We start from the raw sequence: 24,166 nt of genomic DNA on the forward strand, positions 1-24,166 counted from the left end.
GGGGTCTCATCTAAATACTGGATTAAAATATCTAATGTACAAATTATATAATCTTACATGTCTTGATCTTAACTTTCTCATCTATAGTATGGTTGAGTGCAAGTTAACCTAAATAAGATCCCATATCCTCAGGAATTGGATGGCTCTTCCAGAATGTTTTGAAAGAATGACAGGCCCGATGACAGTTAATTACAAATACTCACCCCCTCAGTAAAGTTTCACGCAAAACTTGTATTTTTCAAAATTCACTTTGCCAGCAATTCTGCTGTATTTTGTATAAACAACGAACATCGTTATTTGAGCTGATGCAAGTTCGAATGTATTTTACAGAAACATTAACTGCAATCTGGGCAGTGAATGTCAATTCCTCAAGTTAGATGGAGGCTTACTTTGGGTCAGCAAGGGTGGCAATGCACAATTACAATTATTAATGGGTGCGTTCAATGGCATTACATTTTTTTGAAAGCACATCTCTCTAAATAAGCCCCAACTCAGTCAAAACCAGAAGGAAGAAACTGTGCACGGGAAAAAAATCTCATTATACAGTAGCAGCTTTTGCAAATATTGAAAACCGAGAAGAATTGCTTCCATCCCCCCGAGTCAGCTCCGTGCACGCACGCACGCTGTCTCATCGGCACCTTCCAAGCGAGACCGAGGCGCTTTTCTCGGCCTAGTTAACCCCCCACCCCCACCGAACCAAACCGAACCCAAATTCACCAAGACTGAATGCCCAGGCTTGTCTCCAAGTCCCGGTGCAACGCTGACTGCACCCCTGCGCGCGGCTCTGGTTGCTCAGACGGCCCGAGCCCGGAGCGCGAGCTGCCAACCCCACCTGTCACTCAAGGCACGGCGTCTCCCACACTCCCTCCTTCCGGCAGCTCCGTCACCATGGCAGCCGCCGCCGCCGCGCGCGCTTCAGGCACCATTCCGCGTGTGCGCGCTCGCGCGAACCACATACACTTTTCCGCGCTGCCTCCTCCCCCTTTCCCCACGCAGCAACTTTTAAAGCGGAACCTTCCTTCAAATGCAAAAAAAAACCCGTGCTTTTTTTATATATATATATATAAATAAATGCAAAAATAAAACCCCGTGCCTTTTTATGCTAAATGCAAAAAAAACCATTATACTAAATGCAAACCCGTGCCTTTTTTTCTGTACTAAATGCAAACAAACCCGTGCCTTTTTTTCTATAATACTAAATGCAAAAAGAACACAAACCCGTGCTTTTTTCTATAATCGTACTAAATGCAAAAAGAACACAAACCCGTGCTTTTTTTTCTATAATCGTACTAAATGCAAAAAGAACACAAACCCGTGCTTTTTTTTCTATAATCGTACTAAATGCAAAAAGAACACAAACCCGTGCTTTTTTTCTATAATCGTACTAAATGCGAAAAGAACACAAGCCCGTGCTTTTTTCCCCCCTTCTGGAATAATACTAGTTTTTGCAGCAGAAAAGCGCTCTTCAATGCCAGCTGCTCAATGTCAGATTTGAATGCACCGAGTTAAACGTCTTCCTCCGCGCTCCGGGATTGCTGTTAAGTCTTGACAATCAGAGTGTGGAAAGGAACCGCTATCTGTTGGCGGCTGCATTTAAAAAAAACACACAATGTCATGACGACTAAAACAAAAAAAAATAGGAGAAAAAAATGTGCAACAGCAAAATGAAATTGTCCTGATTCCATCTGTTGAACACAGGCTCTCTAGGGCACAGCATAAGCTGGATAGTTTTGCACAATTGTAGCTGCATCCAAAACGGGGTTCTTCTGTTGTGCATTTTACGTATTTTCTTGTATTTTTAAATTTGGTGAGTGTGTAAGCACTACATAAATCTTAAGCTCTTTCGGGATTTCACAAAAGATAACCAGTTCCAGGTTGATCCTCCTTTGCCTCCATTTACTTTTAAAAGCAACCAACATGTTCCTATTCGGTCCAAAGACCTGACACCCCAAGATAACGCTGCCAACTTGGTTCTCCACCAGCTAATGGTAAAACCATAGTGCACGCTAAACCTGTGAAAAGGTCAAGTGTTAGTGCAGTTTGTATATTATATATATATATATATGGGTCTCGTATTATGTTAAATTGATGCAGATAGTTTGCATTGGGTCTGTTTCTTTACTGTGGTGGTATTATTAGCATAGTAAACTCTTTAAGTCATTGCCAGGAACAGACCACACCCTAAGTCAATTGAGAGAATGTGAAAGTGAGTGCTGGAAATAGAGCCCAATGAAATGTACTGCTGGATATAAAATGCCTGCCTTTACTCCATTTTATTTTATAGGCAAAATAACTTTATTCATGTTGTTTTATTGTTTATTTGACCTAAGTTTGAGATTCCTGTTTATGAATAGGTTTGAAGATCATCAACTAGATTTCTGACCTTTTGTCCTCACAGTTTCCAATGTTAGGAGTCCTGTAAAAAGTTTATCCCACAATCTCCTGGGGATGACGCTATCCTTTTTAGCATTTGACATATTAACCTCTCATCATTAAATTTCTGGGATCATTCTAAATCATTTGTGTGGGTCGCTGGCTAATTATGTGTTACTATATTAACATTGACATTTTGGGTTCCAAGTCCCGGTAAATTTGAAGCCAGTAAAGTTGTTGAAGTCCTGATGTCCGAAGTTGCTTGGCTTATTTTCCAAATCATTTATGCACAACTACCTTTAGAAAAGAGCCTGCAGTTTTTCTGACTCTTGAGGTTTACTGGTTTTCAGAAGCAGTTGTACAACATAGATAAGTACACGTGCTAAATAAATACTGTTGGCACTCACTGAACCCCCAAGAACACAAGTCAAACTACTGCATTGGTCCTAGTTAACACCTAAAACAGTCTAGCATTGTAAGCATGTAGAAAGGATTTGGGGATGAACCAAATCTTAGAATACTCCACTGTATAATAGGTGAGCTGGCTTTTTTAAAACAGCTCTTTTAAAGTGGAATGGTACAGAATTGGTACATAATATCCATTATAAGCAACATTTTCTTTGGAAAGAATTTTGGGTTTCAAATTCATTGGAATAATTCTGTAATTAATTGTAGGATAACAGTTGCTCGGGATTCAAAGTACCATTCAATTGAGCAGTTCTGATTATGTCAACTATGACAGCAACATGCAAGCTGGTCACCAAAAACAGAACCCCAAAATCGAACTATGAGCTTAATCTCACTACCAGCTATTTGCTATTCTTTATAAGAGTCCTTTCTTACTGTAGTGTAGTGGGCCCAGTAGGGCACATTAAAAGTGATACAGATGTGGGAATGAAGGTCTTTGTCATCCTGTAATTGGTACTACAGCATATTTTTGTAGCAGAAAACATGAAATGTCCTGAAGACATGACAAGAAAGTCCACAAAAGTAAAAACACAATATAAAAACAGAAAGTGCTGGAAATACACAATACGTCAAACAGCACCCGAAAGAAAAAAAATGTTAATGTTTCAGATGAGCTGCTTCCTCAGAACTTATGATATCCTCACAAGGAGTCCCTCCTGAAGTGTTTTTTCTTTTTCAGATGCTGCCTGACCAGCTGTGCATATCCAGCTTTTACTACAGAAAAATAACCTGAAAACTATATATAACTAATCATTTGTGCCTTGGGTACCAATGATAGTTAGGAAGGGTGCATTATTAATGATTAAATAAAGCATTTTCAAATCTGTACCATTCCACTTTAAAAGAATTACCATTTACAGTTCAGTTAGTTGTGTACTGTAGGTACACCATTGAATCAATATGATTTAATGCTAATATCAAATTAATACTGTTACAGGTCTATTGAACAATCACATTTTCATCAATGCTGGTCTGATATTCTTGTGCCAAGGCCATTTATAATATGGATGTACATGTATATAAATTTATATTTTTGTTACTTGCCGTTCAGGCCAGTTTAGATACACGGCAAGAGCACACTTTTAAAAGAGGAAAGCTCTCTGACAACAAAAACTGCATGTGGAGTTTTTAATAAACTTTAAATGATCCTGTTTATTATTCGAATCTCATGACTTAAACAGTATATGGTCTTTTCGTTCACTTGGAGAATTTAAGAATGTTTTCCCAAATTCTCCAAGTTTTTTTTTTAAAACACACTTTAATAATGCTTTCTTTTACCGTGTTGTGCATTAATGTTAAACTATTTATGTGTCATGCAAATTATAATATCAATAAATTAGTGTCAAAGCAGTTGGAACTGTAACACAGCATTTTTCTCCTCAAGGAAGTCACTCTCAAAGGAAATTATACATTCGATTAAACTGAAGTGACCCTGTTTATAACTTGTCTTGTGTGGTTTAACAGTATTTAGTCAGTGTTGTGCATATTAATTGCGCTTTATTGATTACAGCCGAATGCATCCGGCATATGTTCTAGAAATTGTTTGCAGCTTGTACAATATTCCCAGTTGAATGTGATGTACAAAGTAACTGTGGTGTAACTTGCTGAGGAGTTACTAAACTGCATTCATATCATATTCAGATCACAAGTTGAAACATCATTCTCATCACACCATCATTTGATCAATGCATGTTTTGTAATAATTTACTCAAGTAAACTTTTGTGTCCCTCATTCTTCAAATTCTCTGAATGACAATCTTCCTCATCCCATTCAGTGCAGATCAATTCTACACTAACATTTCTGTTCCAGTTGCATACACATCATTAGACCCACTGTAAAATGCATTTAACTTTTGTGACGTGACCATGTGTTAGGACCTAAGATTGAAATTCTAATTTCAGTAAGAATCCCATTAATTTTGGTAGCAACGCTGCTGATGGTAACAGCAACTACAGACGCTGTTGTGCTTTTACAGCAGAAGAAAACAAATTTATTTAGTATTAGCTTTTGTATTGCTTTATTGAATTTTTTAAAAGAAGCAATCTGAAGCATAACTACAATCCAAATCATGAACTATGTTTCTTGAAAAAGTAATGTGGACTGTTTAAATTGTATAGACTTCATGGCTTGAATGTTAAATGTAGTTCAATCATTTGTTGAAACCGAATAAATCACTGCTGGTCCATTGTAAAATTTGTTCAAAACGTTGATTTTATGCCGTTACCATACGCACAGCTGTGTCAAGACTTCTTTAAAATTTGATGGAACAAGGCGACATGTCTTCGTTGTCTTTTATTAGATCACTATTTATAAACCCTGCCTTTGCTGCATTCTTGTTTAATGTGTTAATGACAGCATTCATGGGCTTTCTTCAGAAATGTTCACTCACACGTCCACACAGAATCCAATCGACTCTTGAAATCTTACTTCTATTTTTATCGCTTTACAAACCTTGCTATCCATGTCCTGATGACAAACATGCTGAAGTATGAAAATAAATAACATCTCCTTATACATGTTAGAACAGAGTACGGAACAACTGCTAAACCATTTTGAGATTGTTAATGTTTTATCTGTTTCGTGATTTCCCACTGTTGGATGGGGAATTCAACTTATCTTTTTAGAGTGATCCAGAGGGGGTCATTTAATGTAATATTTTATATTATAGTGAATATAGGTAGTAACAAGAAGAAATCTGCTGTTGTATTAAGGGTCAGGCTGGGGGGAAAAATCAATTGATCTACTTTTTCCTCTCCTTAGAGAGATTATAATATTATTATTCTCAAGGATTCTTGTGTGCTTATTCTTACAACCAAGCGTTATTTTAAAATCAATCGATCGTAAAACAAATTACAGAACAAAATGAAAAAAAACTTACATGGCAAAGGGTTTAAAAGCTTCACTTTATACTGTTTTATGTGCACTTTGACTGAAACATGTGTGTTTTACTTCTGTCTTTTTTTAATGCTTTCCCATCACTATTGATGTTCAGTGAAAATATTACCAAAATGCTTGGGGCATTCTCCAACAGACATATAATGATCCTTACTATTTTTATTCTAGCAATTATGTCCAAGCTATTTCACAGATCTTCAGAGAACACCTTTAACAACAGTCCTGTTTAAATTGCTGTGCAAATTCAAACCTGTCAATATATTATTCTGCAGTAAAGCATTAAGGTACTGTATTTTATCACCCTTTAATACGGCAATCAAGTATAACAAAAATGACTTGTAAAAATGCTGCAGGGAAAATATTTCTGAATATTTACTTTGACTCTATTTTCCTAATGTCACGAGAAATGCATCATCATCTTTATACAGTGTCAAACCTGGTCTAGCAAAGAACCTGCTACTGCTGCCTTGGAGCAACTGAGGACTCTGAATGTTCAAAGTAATGCGTTAAAAATCACTAATGATGGTTTAAGGATGGGTCCTCACAGGTTTTTCATATGATACGGCGACTGGTAAAATCTACCTCTTATAATTTGAACAAATTGCCTGGCTAATACCAAAGTCCCAAATGCTGCTTTCCATAGTGCACAGCAGCTTTAACTAAGTAAAGTTGGATGTGAGATCGAAACTACTTTTGTTGCTTTCTCTACGAATTCAAGGCATTTCATCAGATGTCACCATTAATCTAGAGACTGGATTGTGTTCTTCTATTATTGGGAATGCAATAAAACATGTGATCTTACAATAATGATTTCACTCATTTAGGTTCTGTGACATTCCCTTAATAATTTTTTTTTAATTAAGAAAGTGTAAGCGAAACACTTGATTAAAAAGGAGTTGTTCACTGGGAAGTTATCAGTCTGTTTGTGGAAAGGTTGTACCTGCAATGTTCTTAAAATGGAAAAAAATATAGCCGACAATAAGGGAAATTAATATTAGTACGGATGCTTCTATTCAAACACACATTATTATAAATACATATTATGAACCATTTATGGGTCTCAGAATATGAACTTTAAGAAAAATGTGATTATATTTTAAAGTGTATAGTGCTGAAGTATGCTTTAATGGTCTTGCTTACGTATAGAGCTGAATGGCTGAAAAGAATTTTACAACCCCAGGCAAGCCTGACATTACCTTTTTTAATTGGATTTTGTAATGGATGTCTTTTAAAAGTCTTCCTCTCAACCTGCACTAGTAAGAAAATTGATGTTTTTTTAAGACACCAATCAATTAATTGGTATATTCCTGAGATCAACTTAAACGAGCTGTAAAAGCCGTTTCAAAATCAATGGTTTGGCAGTTCAAAAAACTGCATGTCAATCACAATCACTGGTCTTTTAGTTATCATCTGATCTCCGATTTGTCTTCATTACGTGTAATGTATCTTAATTGCCTGCTGGAAATTCAGACTGTAGTGTAACCAGATCCTGGTTACAATTCAGGGAGACACTGTTCAAACCACCACTGGCCTATTTCTGTGAGAACCCCACTCTCTTTATTTAAAAAGGCAGCATTCCATTTTGTTAGCCTATGCAGTCTGTATGATGAAATGATAAAGCTGTGTGCATCGCACAACTTTCAAAGTACTCTATCCTTAATCAAAAGCTCAGTATTGATTTTCCTTCAAATTAAATCCTGTTAATAAAATCTAGATAGCTTATTTAAAAGAAGCCCCTATTTTATGCACCAGCCATGCTACATTTCTTGATGGTACTTTACACCTTATTAGAAGAGTGGATGAGAGAAATAATATACCCAGTAGTTTCGGCTGCAGATCACCTTTAAAACCCAAATCAACTAAATACAGGGCAACACAAGGAATAAATCTCCTTCATGCAATGTCAGTTTTATACAATGTGCCCAATCCTCATTTAGTCTGTTGCTTTCCTCTCAGCAAGCTTATGAAATAAATCCAACCATATAATTTTGTTTATTTTGAGATGGTGAGAGAAATATAAAAGTGGACATTGAGTGAAATAAATAGGACGACAATATAAATTTAAGTTAATAAATATTTTTTTGTTAACAATGCTGTGGATGAAACTGTAATTCTTCATGGTTTGAAGACAATCCTACAGTTAGGAAGGAAACACTATACATTATTATGCACATCAGTTTGCTGCAGTGATGTCCATAGAACCTTAAGCTGCACGTACAGGTCCTAGTTTGGCTACATTTTATTCGAGCATGGTCATTTCCAAGAGAAATTACAAATTGAAAATTTAATAATACTTTTACAAAGACAATTCAGGAAAGATTTCTGTCATGGTATCATACATTGTATTTTAACAGTCCCTCTTTTTTTTTAGCTAAAAAACAGATGAAGAAAGTGGAATTTTCAGTTGAAAATACAGTGTTTTCACAAGATCGTATCAAAAGTTCTCAAATTTGGAATCCAGTAATTGGAAAACAAAATAAAATAATAAATTGAAAATTCGTATCTCACAATTAATGTTTGAAAACACAATAAATGCTCTTCTCATTACGTAAAATTTGCCCAAATGATCAACCTCCTGTTCCTTTACTAAAATATATCTATATATTGAAGAACTATAATACTGTACACTACAGTATGAAATAAATAAAATTAGGAAATATAAAATGAGCAACATAAATAAATGTTATTTGACCTAAAATAAAATGAATGCAAATTGTTGCAAAGTTTGGTGTAATACTGACAAGTTAATGAACAAAAAAAGTACAGAAAATTGCACAAACATATGTAAACTAAGGAACTGCTGCCTAGAATCTAATACTGACATGGGTGCTTCAAAGAACAGGGTGAGCTGTTTAACACTGAAGCTGGTGCAAGGTAACTTTAGTTACCTTTTTTAGCACTATACAAGGATGGCACTTGCAGAACACACAGATTAAAGGTTTGCATATAAGGCTTTTTAAAACCACCTTTCAAAAGGCTTTCTCCATCATTTGCCTCTCTCTCTCTCTCTCTCTCTCTATCTCTCTCTCTCTTACTCTCACTCTTTCTATTCCTTCATAGCTGGGCCACTTTAAGACTTCAATGTCTAAAAAATCACACATGCATCATTTCATGATCCTTCAAAAAATTCTTGGGAACCTAAAACATTGTGTGGTTGCAGAAACGGGCCTAATGACTGGGCCAAACTACAAACAATTCACTAAAATACTGTTGTTTACTTATACAGGTATGGGTAGAAGCACAGGCATTACATTTTCAAGTTACTGTTGTGTGATAATATACATAGGTAGAAACATAGACAATGCATTTCTTTTTAGAATTTTGTGTAGTAATACAAGTGGCATGTAATGCAATATACTCCACTATTTTGTGCTAAAAAAAAACTATTAACAGAAGGGTAATTTAGGCTGCTGGAACCACACATTTTTTTAGGCCCTAACACTGAACATTTTTTTTTGCATAATGCAACTCTTCACAACCCAAACTTGACTAATTCCTCCTAACACTGTCTCTTTTTTTTTCTTTTTTTTTCCTTTTTTTTGCATCTGACAGACTGCCCCATCTGTCCAACACTCAGGCTTCCAGGAAGCATCAGGCACGTGCATGTACAGCTTAACACAGCAGTGTTTCAAGCAAGTAACAATACTACTGGAAGAAGTAGGAAGCTAAAATGCAGTAGTTATTATATGCCGTCTTCCACATTGTCTTCATGTTCTGATTTGGTTTCCGTTTTCTCATCAACTGAGCTATCGTCCATTGAGTGGTCACCATTCTCCTCTTCGTCTCTTATTGTATCCTGATCCGTATCCATGCTTTTATTTTCACTCTCTTCTTCCTCTTCGTCAAATTCCTCTTCCCCTTCTTGCCTTATTAGTTTCTCTTCATCCTCTTCGCCTTCCTTTTCCTGCTCTCGTTCACTCTCTACCTCTCTTGACATGCTTTCTCGCTCCTCAGAGTCCGAGTAGCCCTGAGGAGTAATGCTCTGTAAGTAGGGCCGATTCATCAGTAGCTCTGCAGGTTCTAAGTGGCCCTTCTGGCGGGCCTCTCGTTCAGCTGCTTCCCTTTCCTCTGCCTCCCGTTTGCAATAGGAATATCTGTGGTTCATGTGCTGCGAGTAGGACCCTGAGTGTGAGAAGCGTTTGCCGCACTTGTCACACTGATACGGTTTCTCACCAGAGTGCAGTCGTGAATGTTCAATAAGATGGTGCTTATGTTTAAATGCTTTCTTACAAATTTGACATTGATGTGGGCGCTTTCCTATAATGAAAAAAACACAAGCAAGAAAACAGATTAAGATATAATGCTAAAATGTTCTAATATGATTTAACAACCTTCTAATAATTTAGATACCTTTGGTGCATCTCCAAGCACATGTCAAAGTGTCAGAAATCTTCAAGTGTTCAGAATTACTGTCAATCATAACTGTCAAAGGTACTACAGATCATTTCTCTGCCCTGAAGCTAAACAATGTTTTGAGTACAGACTGTCTGTACTTTTGAAAAGATAATTTATGATTTAATAAAGTAACATATTTAAATGTTTTAGCAAAAATCACTATGAAGATTCTCAAGTTACTAAATGGGAGGATTCCTGTCAAAAGTGGGAAAGTAACGATTTTTTTTTTCCGATAGCAGCTGTAATGACAGAAAAGAATGAGATATATTTATAACAACATCAAGTTATGATACGCGCTTCATTTTTAACCTATGTAATTGAGAGTATCTACTTTGGCATTTCAGCCAACGTGTGACCAGAGTTTGGAACTTGGAGCCTTGGCCAAGCAAACATCTGGCTAATTCCACACCACAAATAGTACTGGAATGCATTCAACACCTTCCATAGCTGCAATACTTGAAGCATAATTCAAAAATAGACATGACAGCAAATCCCTGTCAGTCTAATACCACAGGACAAAATGGAGAGCAGATTGGGAAGGGGTTGATGAAACAGGATGAATGTGTGTGTATATAAAAAAGAAGAAAATGAGGGGGGGGGAAGGAAAATAAGTTTAAAATATATTAAAATTGAAAACTGGATGAAGGATTTGGACGGGAAAGAAACAGTACAGTGATGGTGCCAATTACAGTGCAAGTGTTACATCGTAAAGTCCCCCACCCTTAAAAATGTAATGTCATACTTCTCATCCCAACCCCATGAATAGATGATTCCACAGCTTATATCCTTAACACTGTATCATGTTAAATTGCCTTAATAAAATCTCTCTTTGTAAAATAAAAACATTGTTGAACCATCACAGGGAATAAAAAGTGATCACTTTTATTTATTTTTTAGATTGAAGACATGAGAATCAAATCTAACAGGTACTGAAGTGGAGCAAAATTCTTTAAAAAATGAACATACCTGTGTGCTCATATTTATGTCGCAGAAGGGAACTGCTTTTCTGGAATGTTTTGTCACACAAGTCACATGCATACATGCCACTTTCTGTCTTCTTGATCTTCTTTCGGGACAGACAGGAATCTGAATCTGTCATGTCATCCAAGCCTGACATGTAATCTGTGGTTCCATCAAGCAATTCCCCCTAAGATAACATACATTTTTATTAGAAAACCCACTGACCTCCAACACAAATAAATACCTTTCGCTGTCTCTTGTGATTCCACAATAGGCAAATGCAATACCATATATAAAACATTTAATTTACAAGGCTCAACTCTGAAAAGGCATTAAACCCGAGAGTCAAATGAAAGAGATTTATACATGTATTAAATGCACAAGGTGAGTTGTGTGTATGTGTGTGTGTGTTTACTGGTTTTGTCAAATAAATTTGTCTCAATGCAGAATTCTTTAACTGGAAACTGCAAAAAAAAAACTATTAGTTACTGATAAGGTTTACTGTGTAAGTAGCCTTGTGAGTAACTGCCTTGTGACATTCTTTTAAATTATCAGTACTGATTACACACTTGCAGCAGCTATATTAAATATATTTGTCCTATATGGTTATGATTTATTCTTAATGCAAAGAGGCTGGTGAGAAAGGTCTGTAATTACTATGAAAATGACTCCTTGTATGTGAAAACAGGATTTAGTTCAACAATAACGGACATGAAGATGTGCATTACAGCATGACAACATTCATTTTGGCATGAGATGAAGGGACGTGCTAAAAGTAATCCTAAAGTGTAAAAATGCACACACACCTTCCCACTTTATTAGTGCTATTACATTTTGCCAGGAGAGATATATTAATTAATACCTGAATAAGTTAAAATTAACTGGCTGGTCTCAATACATTTGTTAAATAGGACAGCTGTACTGTCAAAATGGAAAGAAAAGGGGGTAAATATGAATTAGGTACTGTTACATTCCGTTTACATACACCTTTATACATATCACTGTAACTTTTATACAGTGTCATATATTACCTGGTTCTCACATTAAAAGCATTAAAACACTCATTAGCTTCAGTCAGCACTGATGTTGAAAGAAGAAAATATCAAATGTTCTCAGTTTTTGTATTTATTATTCAGTGCTGGGGGCTGGGTGTGTTCAGATTAAATTAAACATTTTATTTTTAGAATCATTCTTGTATTAGTACATAGACAATAAAGATAGGTTTATCAATATGTTTCACACAACCGTACCCTTTTCAAATTGCGTTTAATACCTAAACTATTAATTGGCCACATAGCATAACCCACTGTTTTATACATAAATAACATATGTTCTGGCTAAATACGAACAAGGTTCAGTTGGTAATGCTAGCACCCATTCCAGCACTAGACTTGTGGCTTTGGTTTCAATAAGGGTGAAAATAAAGGATATTGTGATTGGATTTTCTTTCAGAGTGTAGCAATTGTTTTTCAAAAATGATCGTTTTTGATATTTTTTCAAATATTACTCTACCATATTGTGCTATAAATGAACATTATCAAGGTGAATATACACAATTATGCTCTTCTAAGTCATTCTTATGTTGATAAAATACTATCGATTAATTGATCTTACTCTCACCATGACTGAAGAAAATAGCAATATAACCATTCTAAGTTTGTGGTCCTGCAATACGTTAGTACTGTATATCAATCCATCACAACATCTATTGCGCCCATTTGGATGCTCCTTTTTGCAAAGGTTTCAAAAATGTGACCGAATGAGTCAGCTGCTGTTACCTGGAACGTCTGCTTCCGCTGGTACTTTCTCCTCTGTTGCAATTCTGCAAAAGTAGCTGCACCTGTTGCATATGTGTAGGCCATGTGCGGAAGGAAGCCCATTTGATCTAGCCCTGGGTACGGTCGCAGACCTGGAATACTAGACTGGGCCGAGGGCATGAAAGCGGCTGGGGGAAATGCAGTTTGTGGTGGAAGAGTTGAGTACAAAGGTTTGGCACTAAATGGATTTATACTGAATACTGGTTTAGTGCTTTTCTCTAGGGTGTTGTTCGTATTAGGCAATTCCTTCTTCAGGAAAGTCAAGTTCAAGGGCTCATCTGGGTTCTCTGATAGATAGGAAATACTGTTATGGTCAACAATAATACTATTGGTTTTATTTCTTATTTTTCCTGTGACAACGCTTTTATGTTCATTCTTTTGTTTTGGCAAAGACAAGTCCAGAGGCTCAGCCTGAGGCTCTTCGGAAGAGAAGCTGTTTGGAGTGTATGAGCTACTGTGGGAGTTCTTAGAGGAAGTAGAGGAAAGATTCAAAGGGGAGGGAGTATTGCTCCTTGAGTGGTCCATCTTATCACCAATTGGTTTAATACTGATAAACTGAGAAGATTTACTAAGCCTGAGAGGTGCATCACAATTAGTAACACTGTTATGCAGTTCTGCTATTGATGGTGATGTTATGGAGTCCATCGGCTTTAATGCTGCTATTGGAAGCTTAGCTGACAGATAGTCTTTACTTATGAAAGTGTCGGCGGCAGCCAGTGCCAACTCTGCACTGGTCCGTTCCAGTGGCGGTGACCTGGAACTGGAGAACTGATAGACCTTCCTTTGCTCAAACCATTCTTTTACAAAATCCTGAGGGAGGCCAACAGCAATGGAAATTTTCAGTAGTTCTTCAGAATTTGGCTCCATATTCATGGCATAATAAGCTTTTAATACAGACATGTGGTCCTTATAAGCATTTATGGGGCTGGGGATACCTTTTTCCGAAAGAAGGGAGGACAACATATAAGCTTGCCTTTCGCCCAGCATTCCTGGTTTATTGGTAATTACAACTTCACTCGGTTGAAGCACAGCCTTGATTTCTTCATTCATCTTGCACATGTAGCGTTCATGCTGATGTAAGGGAATGGGACCAGGGAAAGCCTCCCTGCAAAACTGGCAGGAGTAAGGAGATGTGTTATTGTTGTCAAATGCCTTTTCCTCCATACCGAGATCTAATGCAGAACAGCTCATGTTACGTAACCTGTCCTTTTTCAAATTGCTCACTTGCCTTTGTGAGTCCGTGTTCAAACTCTGGAGACAGGCTTTGGCTTCATTCACCTTCTCTAGTGTGTAGTCGATAATACTTTTAGTGGCACCGTTATGGCTGACAACTGGAAGACCAACAGATGGCATAACAGGGGAGGTAACTCCTTGTTCCTCAGCCAAGGAAGCTTGAGAGGCTGGCTCTTTCACATGATAACCTTTAAGTCTTGAAATCTCTTCAGATTTGCAGTCCATTTTTTGCCTACATACTGTATTGTCAACAATTTTGAGGACCTTTTGGACTTCACTTAAGTTACTGCTTGCTACATTTGCAAAGCTTAGTATTGGTGCTTCCATCCCTACTCCTAAGTGCTGCATTGGACTTAGAACTGAAGTGTTGATTGACAGTGGGCTGCTAGCTCCTACTCCGCCATTTGGGAAAGTACCAAACCCATGGGAAGCCATCATGGCCTTGTAGTCATTGAAATCTAGTGGCTCTGTCTTGATTTTAAGTAGTCCTGGCTGCTCAGGAATACCAAGAGGCTTGCCATTCTCCAGTTTGTGCCTCAGTTGTGTAATTGCTGAATTGGTAGGAGAGGAAGAAGCTGAAGTAGGAGAGGAGCCCGGTTTTAGGTTGGTTCGCATCCTGCCATTGACTGAAATCAGGCCAATGCACTTCTTGCTACTGATGTGAGAGCTGTAGGAACCGGAATGAGAAAAGCGCTTCTTGCAGTTTGGACACTCGTATGGCTTTTCACCTGAAAAAATGTTTCAAACAATTAAATTTAAACTTATACAGTAGTTGATAACCACATCAAAATTATGGATTTCAAAAAATGTCATGAGTTAAATATACTTGACAATAAGCAAGAAATATACATTAACTGTATAAAAATAATGACATTTGATGGGTCATTATATTTTATATATGTTTTAAAGTTGCTACTTCACACCAAATGTCATAAAAATCATAGGGGTAATTTAACAAATTTGTGCCCTTGCTGTGGAACTCCATTCACTTGGAGCACATATCAAGAATTCAGGAGAGGAGGTCGACTGTCCCCGAAGGACATTCTGGACAATAATTTTAATGGACAGATATCCTGCAGGGCCCACTGACCTCCGCTCCTGAAGTTCCAATACACACTTCTGGCAGGTGAAACTCCACACCGAGAGCCTTTTTGTACAACTTACTCTCATCATTCAAAATATAACTATTATTATCTAGCAGACTAAGAAATGCCGTGCTTACCACTATGAATTCGCAGGTGTTCCTTTAGATGGTGTTTGTACTTAAAGGCCTTGCCGCACTCTGTGCATTTGAACTTGCGATTACCAGCACCATGGGTCAGCATGTGGTGCTGCAGAGGGAAGATACTGAAATGAGCCTTACGCACAGCTTGGAGAGATTTGTGAACAGTCACAGCTAACAAAACAGACATGCCAAATGGACCCCATTTACATACAGACATTCTAGATACCAGCAAGCTTCTGAATCTGTTTGCCTTTCATATAATGGTTTTTGAAAGAACTGTTAAGCCCTTCAGGTCTCACATCGCACACAACAAAGAATTTTCCAAAAGAAAATCACTGCCACAACAGGTATAACCACCATAAACAACTCCTATTACTTGACATATTCAAGTCAAGTGTCATATGGAGAATGCAGAAGTCAGAAGTGGAAATGTATTTTGTTTTTGTTCAGACCTTGTTGATTAAATGCAGATGAAAGTGTCTTAACAGTGGCAGCTTAATAGTTAATATTAATTAATATTCAATGCTTTGTTATGTTGTGTGAAAAAAAAGTTAAAATCTCAACAGATCTGACCTTTCTTAAACATCTGGCAGAAAGCACAATATGAATATTAACTGGCAAGAAATTAAATCGATGGCAGCGGATACTCAAGGTAGGAGGTCAGCGTTCTAAAGTAGCAAAGATACAAAAGCTTTGCAAGGGAACAGTGCTGAACAGTGTGACAACTGCTAGGGTGTGCTGACTCTTCCCACATTCCTGGTGAGACAGATGGTGTTGGACAGGACACAGGGAGGTTTGTTCAAACAGCAGCAACCTTCAAAGATCAAGCAAACCCTGGCCTGCAGAGCGCCAATGAGGGACTGGTGCTCATATGTTGCTGAGCTGCATAAACAAACAGCAACAGCTGCTTTGTCTCCCCTCAGTCCTTAGAGGACTGATGCAAACTTTAGTTGCGCCTCTGTTAATATGATACAATCATTTGTAATTACTAAGTGGGAGTACCATGGTCAAATTATGGGCATTTTTTTTTCAATGCTGAAGCTAAACACAAATAAATAAAATTTAAAAACAATGACAACAGAAAAAGAAACAACACAAGGCACATACTGGGCAAAATAACCCAAAATAGTGTGACTCTGTGACAAGAATACATAGGTAGTCACTTTTAAGAATGGGGATTTATTTCAGCATTCTTATATCTTTAGATAAAATAATGATAGGGCTTACGTTCCATTATACCGATGCAAAACAAAAAATAATTTTTATGAGGCCTTCACGGAATATTAAAGTGGCTTTACATTGATGGAGTGCTGTCAACTACAGCTGCATTGTACTCCCAACATCAGTGGCACTCTTTAATATAGCTGATCCAACAACCTCCAGTGGCTTGACAGCATCGACAACTCACACTATGCTGAATTCTGCGAGCTGCCATTGAGCCCCCAGTTAAACCAAAAAAGAAAATGCAGCTTCCCTCACTTTTAGCATTGGGAATCATGGGTCTCCACCGTAGGTTTACTGCAGTGGTTGAAATAATAAAAGAAAATAAGGGAAAGTGGCCCATGGAGCTTGCGTGTGTCGGTTTGAGTGCTGCTTGCTGGATCCAATTTTATCATGTTAAAGTGCCATCAGTAAAATTGAGAACATCATTATTCTGTAGGCCCGGATTATTTTCCCGACAAAGGGCAACTGTAATATTTGAACCTTTAAAGGAGAGTAGGAGTCAGGTTCAAAATATTACAGTTATCCTTTCTAACAATGCTGAGATAAAAATGAACCTGGTGTTTTTAATAAGGCACATCCTGTAATTTTTGGAAACATTTTTAAATCAATTTTTAATGGTACAGACCCTGCATCAAAAGGTGAAAGGGAAACATTATTTAAAATAAAATTACACTGACAGAAAGTGTTTTATATAAAACGCAAATGAAATGTGCCTGTCATAAGAAAACAAAACAAACCACAATGTATTACTGCTTTAAGTTTCCAATGGAATTTTTTCTGCAATGCCATGGATAATTATCTCATCTTCCAAAGTAACGAAGCTGTCATATGCAAAGGTAAATATTTGAATGAAATCATTCTCTTAAAATGATAACAATGGAATAAGTACAATTTTACACTACTATTTACGATATATGGTATTTCATATCTCCCAGGAGGAGGCAGAGGAAGTTACACTGCATAACACAAATGGTTTAGTAATATTTAATCCAAGCAAGTGTTCCACAGAGAGGGTTTGCACGTCTGTGCCAAAGAACAGGGGGAACAGTTTTGTGCAACTTACCTCTTTCCACCAGCTACGACGCACAACTGATTATACAGAATAAGTTAGCATTACAACAACAAATACATTGACAAGTCTCTTTCTGAAAGGATTTGGGAGGGGGGGGCGGGCGGGATTTGGCGAGGAGAACAATTCAATAAAAACGATAACCTTACACAATCAAAAAATAGTTTTAAATGGAAATATTCGGGTATTTGTTTAATGGAACTCAACCGAACCCACGGCGGGAGGGAGTTGGATGTAATTATTAAAACGAAAAAGAAGTATGGCAGGCAGAGAAAGCAAATGATCAGCAGAGGTGGCAGCATTATTACAAAAAAACTGTCACTTTGAACTACTAATATTAGCTAGTCCATAGGCCACACAGGCTTGAATCATCTAATTTGATTAAAGGGTACGAGCACAACGGTATTGCCGAGATGACACACCATTTTAATGAGATTTTGAAAACGAAGGTAAAACCCCAAACTTAGCTAAACTTAAGCAGAGTTCAAGTGCTGATAATGTTTCTAAATTGGATATTAAAATGCTCATTCAATCGTGAGTACATGATATTAAATCATCCTGGAAGAGACCATCAAAAAACCATTTAAACCTAAATTAGAGCTATTACCATTAAAGATTTGCATCTTCAAAATGCCATAAAAAATTAATAGCCAATGGCAATTAAAATGATATTTATCCTCTAAGGGTTACCCATACCCATCCATGAGCCCCACCTGATCTCTCCCTGGCTTGTGCGTGGCCATATGTCGTTCAAGCTGGGTGCGGTAGGCAAATGTGTAGTTGCACAGAGGGCAGGCAAAGTTGTCTTCGTTCTTTTCATGTCGATATTTAATGTGCTCCTTCAGTGATGTCAAGCGCTTGTAGCCCCGGTCGCAGTATGGACAGGTCAGCAGTTGGGCAAAAGCATCTGGAGTTCCAGGTGGCAGGTCTGCAGCCAGGGAGGGGAAAGGGAGAGCACAGGCCAAGAGGTCAGCAATCAATGGCAGTTAATGGGATGACTGCCCGGATGGTATGACAGGAATCGCTGCAATCTGCTGCTTCAAGTGCCATCATTACAGTGGCCTCTGCACACTTCGATTCCCCATACACACCCAGGCCAAGCTTATACATGTCACTTCATACTGTGTCTGGAACTTCAGACAAGAATTTGATCTACTTTTTTTTAAAATACATTTTTTCTCAATAATTCCGCTTAAACTTCTAACACATTTACAAGAACGCTCCACTACATCAGTAAATTTTCAAAATGTATATATGCAAAAGGACAATAATCTGTGAACTAACAGTATAGCATTTTTAAATATCCACTTCACATACCATAATCAAAGAAACCAAAATCCAATCACTTTTTTTTTTAATGTTGCTATGGAGGCATGACTATCTTTGAACAGTTTATTCACATCATAGAAATGTACAGAGAATAATGGCATGTTGAGGTTTCCCTCCGAGAAATATTCAAGAGAAAGCCATTTTGCAATAAAATCAGTATTAAAAAAGAATCAGTCACCTCTTGCAGTCAACACTACAGGAATTTGCGAGGATTTTGATTGCACCGTACACTTTAGAGGGAGCATTTGGCTCTGACTGGGGTGACATGAAAATAATAAGAAAGTGTGTACAGCCGTGAATATTTTGTGTGAAGAAAAAAGTGGCAGCAGGCGGAAATCGAGTAAGAAGGAAACAGCATTAAAAGATCAAACTGGGATCCATTGAAACCCAGGAATAGTGTGACAATGTGGAATCCATTGTGTGTGCGTGCATATATTAAAACAGCAATAGTAGCACAGATGTAAAGAGAAATATGATTACTGTTTAAAAATGTGAGTAATACAGAGCCCATATAATAAATGGCAGTGTTGGGCTATGTTAAAAAATGGGATATTGCGGCTTGGAAGGTTAGGCTGTTCAAGTTCTTTTTTAACTATCAGTTAATGGTCAGGCAAAGCAAATCTTAACACCTTTGTGTTTATTGCTCCCAAGTCTGAAGTATAGGTTTCATTTCTCTACAAGGGCCTCACTTAAAAAATGAAAGCTGGTGCCATGTTTAAAGCTTGGGGTATGTTTAAAGTAGGAGCATTTAAGATGTCAAACAACAAGCTAGGACCATGGCAAGAGGCAGGCAAACGGGTGACAACCATGTTGTCTCACGAAAATCAATCATGCTTTTTTTTTTCACCATCTGCTGGTTGAAACTGGCCCATTTATACCTTGGGCCAATAATGCTTTTAAAATGTTCACAGCTGCACTCTGGCTGCTTCTCTGGGTATCAATGAGGTGTACTTTTATGGTGTTGTTCTAACCCAAACTGAATGTGATCTTCAGAGGGCAGGAATTATAAAGCATGTTTTAGAGTTAGTCCAGCCCATTCAAATTTTTGATACAGATATTCCTCTCACAATAGAGGGTATAAGATGTAATTTTTGTCAGGTAAAATGATTTAACCACTACTGTTAAAGTGGTTAGTTACCAACAAAAGGGAAGAATATGGGAAAAGCCAATCCTTCTTCTGATTTACCAATCTTGAAGGGCAAGCTGAGATAAAACCAATTACTTCATCATTGCCAATCCAGAATTTTAAAAAAATTAAGTGACCAGTTTCCCCAGCAAGACACCAGCCAAACAAACAATAATGAAAGTAACATGCAATGATATAGCCCCTTTAATGTAGAAAAGTGTCTCAAGCACCTTCACAGAAGCATAAGGAAAAGAGTTGTCAAGCTATAAAGGGAGGCATTAGGAGAGGTGACCAAAAACATGGTCAAAGAAGTAGGCTTCAAGGAGGATCTTATAGGAGGAGAGGGTGATGGACAGGTGGAGGCATTTAAGGATGGAATTCCAGACAATGGAACCTAGGCATCTGAAGGCACAGCCACCAATAGTGGAGAAAGGGTAGGGGGCAATGCACAAGAAGCCAGAGTCCGAGGGGAGTATAAGGGGAGAGCGGGGAGAGTTTAGAGAAATAGGGAGGGATGAGATTATGGAGGGATTTAAAGACAAGGATAAGTATTTTAAATATGACGCAATGGGGGACTGGGAACCAGGAGAGGGGTGATGGGCAAGTGGGGCTTGGGGCAGGATAGAATATGGTCAGCAACATTTTGGATGATCTGAAGTTTGTGGATGGTGGAGGATGGAAGGTCAAACATGATGTCACGGTTGCGAGGGAGGGGGATGGAATTGATTGCCAGGTACAGAGTTTGTATTGGGTACAAAGATGGTGGCTTTGGTCTTCCCAAAATTTACCTGCAGGGAGTTAACAGTTCATCCAATGCTGGATGTCAAACAAGCAAGCTGACAACACAGAAACAGTGGAGGGGTCGAGAGAGCTGATGGGGGAAATAAAGCTGGATATTATTGGAGTTCATAGAGAACCTGACCTTATGTCCATGGTTGATGTTGCCAAGGAGCAGCATGTAAATGAGGAAGAGGAGGAGACCTACTGGATCCTTGCGAGACTCCAGAGGTAATGGTGCAGGAGTAGGATGATCAGCCATTACTAAAGATGTTCTGGCTACAATTGGATAGGTAAACCTGAAGCCAAGCATAGGCAGTTCCACAGAGCTGGACAATGGTGGAGAGGTATTGAAGGAAGATTATATGAGATCAACTGAGTCAAAAGCTGCAGAGAGGTCAAAGAGGATGAGGAGGGATAGTGCACCAGGGTCATAGCCAGCAAGTTATTTGTGACTTTGGCTAGGGCCATTTTGGTGCTGTGGAGGGGGAGAAAACTTAATAGGAGGGATTCAGTCAGAGTGCTGCAGGTAAGGCAGGCACAGATCTGGGATGTTTCCTTGGAGAGAAAAGGGAGGATGGCGATGGGAAGGGTGTTCTTCAGGGGACTGTGAGTGAGGGGATCGGAAGGTAACTAGGGGGCATAGTCTCAGGATAAGGAGTAGGCCATTTAAGACCGAGATGAGGAGGAATTTCTTCACTCAGAGGGTTGTGAATCTTTGGAATTCTCTGCCCCAGAGGGCTGTGCATGCTGAGTCTTTTGAGTATATTCAAGGCTGAGATAGATAGATTTTTGGACTCTAGGGGAATCAAGGGATATGGAGATCGGGCGAGAAAGTGGAGTTGAGGTCGATGATCAGCCATGATCTTATTGAATGGCGGAGCAGGCGCGAGGGGCCGTATGGCCTACTCCTGCTCCTATTTCTTATGTTCTTATGTAAGAAATTTGCAAACTGACCTCCATTTAGTTACTTGGTCACAGTTGCTTTCTGTCTGCAATGGGAATGCTTTGATTCTAAACACCACAGGGCGGTAATTTGAATAGTCTAATCTGGCAGCTACCATGAGTGGTAGAAAACAGACCATGTGGACTGTAAGCAGATTGATCCCATTACTGACTGCTCAGATGGAAACCCAGGTCCTCATTATCTAAATGTATTGTCTGAGCTGGTGCAGCTTTTTAAAAGAAATAGATTTTCATTTTGATTTCTTCAAGCACAAATCCTTTTGCTAGCTCATCTGAAAAGTCAGAGAAGGTACTGACCCATCAGCAAATTTGACCATACAGCCAGCGGAAGCTTTAGCAGCAGTGTATCCTAAGACTTTTGGGGGGGAAATGAGCAACTTCAACAGCAGGCTTGTATTTCAGGCTTGGAATGTAACATAACACTAATGTATTTCTCCAGGACATTCTATAATCTTGTGATCATCATACTTACAACATTGCTGCTTGTTATGCTCACCCACTAGGGGGTCAAGTCTTTTGCCTACCTGTTGCCAACTGAATGTGTACGAGCATTAAAAAAAAGCTACTGTTTCACAACTTATCAAACCAGTTTCTTGTTGTTTCTAGAAATGTTTATATATCCGTGTTTTGTACTATGACCTCCGTGCATTTAAGAAAATATATTAAATATACGCTTTAGCATGGTGGGAATAACTTTTCAGAAATGTTATCATCCTCATGAAACAACAACTGTTGCCACTGGAGAACAGCAGAAATGACCAGCTAATAGAGGCAACGCTTCAATGTACCAGGGTAAGTGGATGTTTTAAGGGTAGCAATATTGTTCTTGTAATATGGCTTCTTTTGGTCACACCCACAATATACAGTGAGCCTAGAACAGCCCTGTATAACTGTATAATGAACAATTCAATTAAAAAGGAGCTGCAAAAATGCATCCCCACCCCCATCCCGATAACTTTTTTCCAACATGCAACGCCCCCATTTTTGAGTGTGAATGGGGCAGTAGCAGGCCAAAATGGTGGTGCACTACTTACCACCCCATTGTCGTCGACATCCGACCTGACGTGATTTTCGAGCAGGCCGAGAAACAGATGCGCATGCCGTCCTCCGCCCCACCCCTCGCCCGCCCAAAATAGGTGGGTGCCTACTGAAATATGCCAAGAGGGCTCCTACACTCTCTGTAAGGCCCCAGTTCAATTTTGGGTGGAGCATGCACTCTGTGCGTTTCGTCCAGTGGATCTGAACGGCGAGTGGCCAAACCAGCAGGCCTTCAAGCGACTGTTGCAGGCCCCTCTGAAAGCAGGGAACAAAACCACTGTGGTGTTGATTTTTCTGGGGGTTGCTAAGAGGAGCATGAATGCTTCTCCTAGCCTGAGAAATATCTTCCCAATCGCTACCAGTCCCTCTGTGCCTTCCTTCCATCCACCCAACCCCAGCTTTGTGGCCAGGTTTCCATTACTGCACCCCCCCCACCCCATTCCCGATCGGTGAACTGTTTGTCAGTGCTCATTGAGCACTGGTAACTATCCAAAAGTATTGTAATGAGGCCCAAGCATGAAAATGATTCAGGCCTCTCACTGGTGCCATCGGGTGGGCAGTGCAGTCACTTCACCCACCGCCCGCCCAATGTGCACACCAAATGAAAATGAGCCCCTACATGTCTACATTCTTTGTAGTGCAAAGGGATGCCTGTTATACTCAAAAATTGCTCTGAGATTAAAATTCTGGACCATTCCAAATAACACAGCTCTCCTCTTTAATATAAATCCATTTTTCTAAAAAGTATTCATTTCTACAAACAAAAGGACATATACTATAGCACCCAAATATTTATTTATTTTAAATATGTATTTTACATTCTAGTATTGGTACCGTGCATTCCAGTATTCATACTGTTTAGTTCTTCCTAACTGCCATGTGATATTTTTGTTAATGAGTAGTCTAGATAATACATTAAATGGTTTTAAAGAAACCCATTCTGACAAACAATTAACTAACTCACATTTGCAAAGGTGAGAATGGGTGGAGGGACAATTAATCTACTGATTAAGTGGGCGCTGTGTGCATGAATTGCAAAGCTGTAAATGTCTGTGTAAGGAATTTGGCTCGCAAAGCAGCTATCCTGTCTAATTCTTAGTAAAATCAATAATAAAGTACTTTTTACTAATACCCTAGCTAAAAACAATAATAATCGTCTACCCTTTGAAAAAGATGCAAGAAGTGGCCTGCTTGACTTTGTATTTTTCCACTATTTTGTTTCTAATGTTCTCTACTTTACCCCTCATATTTGAAGGGTGGTGACTCATGC

General features: G+C 38.5%; 2 protein-coding genes across 10 annotated transcripts in view; both read right to left on the reverse strand.

Moving 5' to 3' along the window:
• The window catches only part of qtman (queuosine-tRNA mannosyltransferase), a 350,659-nt gene extending 342,960 nt beyond the window's left edge, over positions 1-7,699 (reverse strand). For 2 of the 8 annotated variants that reach the window (XM_085986668.1, XM_085986666.1), the window contains exon 1: positions 833-982. The gene's annotated coding sequence lies outside the window, so the exon portion shown is untranslated. The other 6 variants (XR_015078210.1, XM_085986662.1, XM_085986659.1 and 3 more) reach the window with 6 other exon arrangements.
• A 259-nt stretch (positions 7,700-7,958) lies between these two features.
• Positions 7,959-24,166, reverse strand: part of zeb2b (zinc finger E-box binding homeobox 2b) — a 124,424-nt gene continuing 108,216 nt past the window's right edge. Inside the window, exons 6-11 of one of the 2 annotated variants that reach the window (XR_015078209.1) lie at positions 18,374-18,588; positions 15,365-15,473; positions 12,871-14,870; positions 11,099-11,279; positions 10,088-10,371; positions 9,908-9,994 (exon numbers count right to left, since the gene is read on the reverse strand). Coding sequence is in view for 1 of the 2 variants with exons in the window: in XM_085986658.1 (XP_085842784.1) it covers positions 9,420-9,994; positions 11,099-11,279; positions 12,871-14,870; positions 15,365-15,473; positions 18,374-18,588 (3,080 nt within the window). In the remaining variant the exon portion in view is untranslated. Of the gene's footprint in view, positions 9,995-10,087; positions 10,372-11,098; positions 11,280-12,870; positions 14,871-15,364; positions 15,474-18,373; positions 18,589-24,166 lie in introns of both variants that reach the window. The other variant, XM_085986658.1, reaches the window with a different exon arrangement.

Source organism: Somniosus microcephalus, chromosome 4 (genome assembly GCF_052327205.1).
Source record: "Somniosus microcephalus isolate GS21.2 chromosome 4, FLI_Smic_1.0, whole genome shotgun sequence".
NCBI classification, from domain to species: Eukaryota; Metazoa; Chordata; class Chondrichthyes; order Squaliformes; family Somniosidae; genus Somniosus; species Somniosus microcephalus.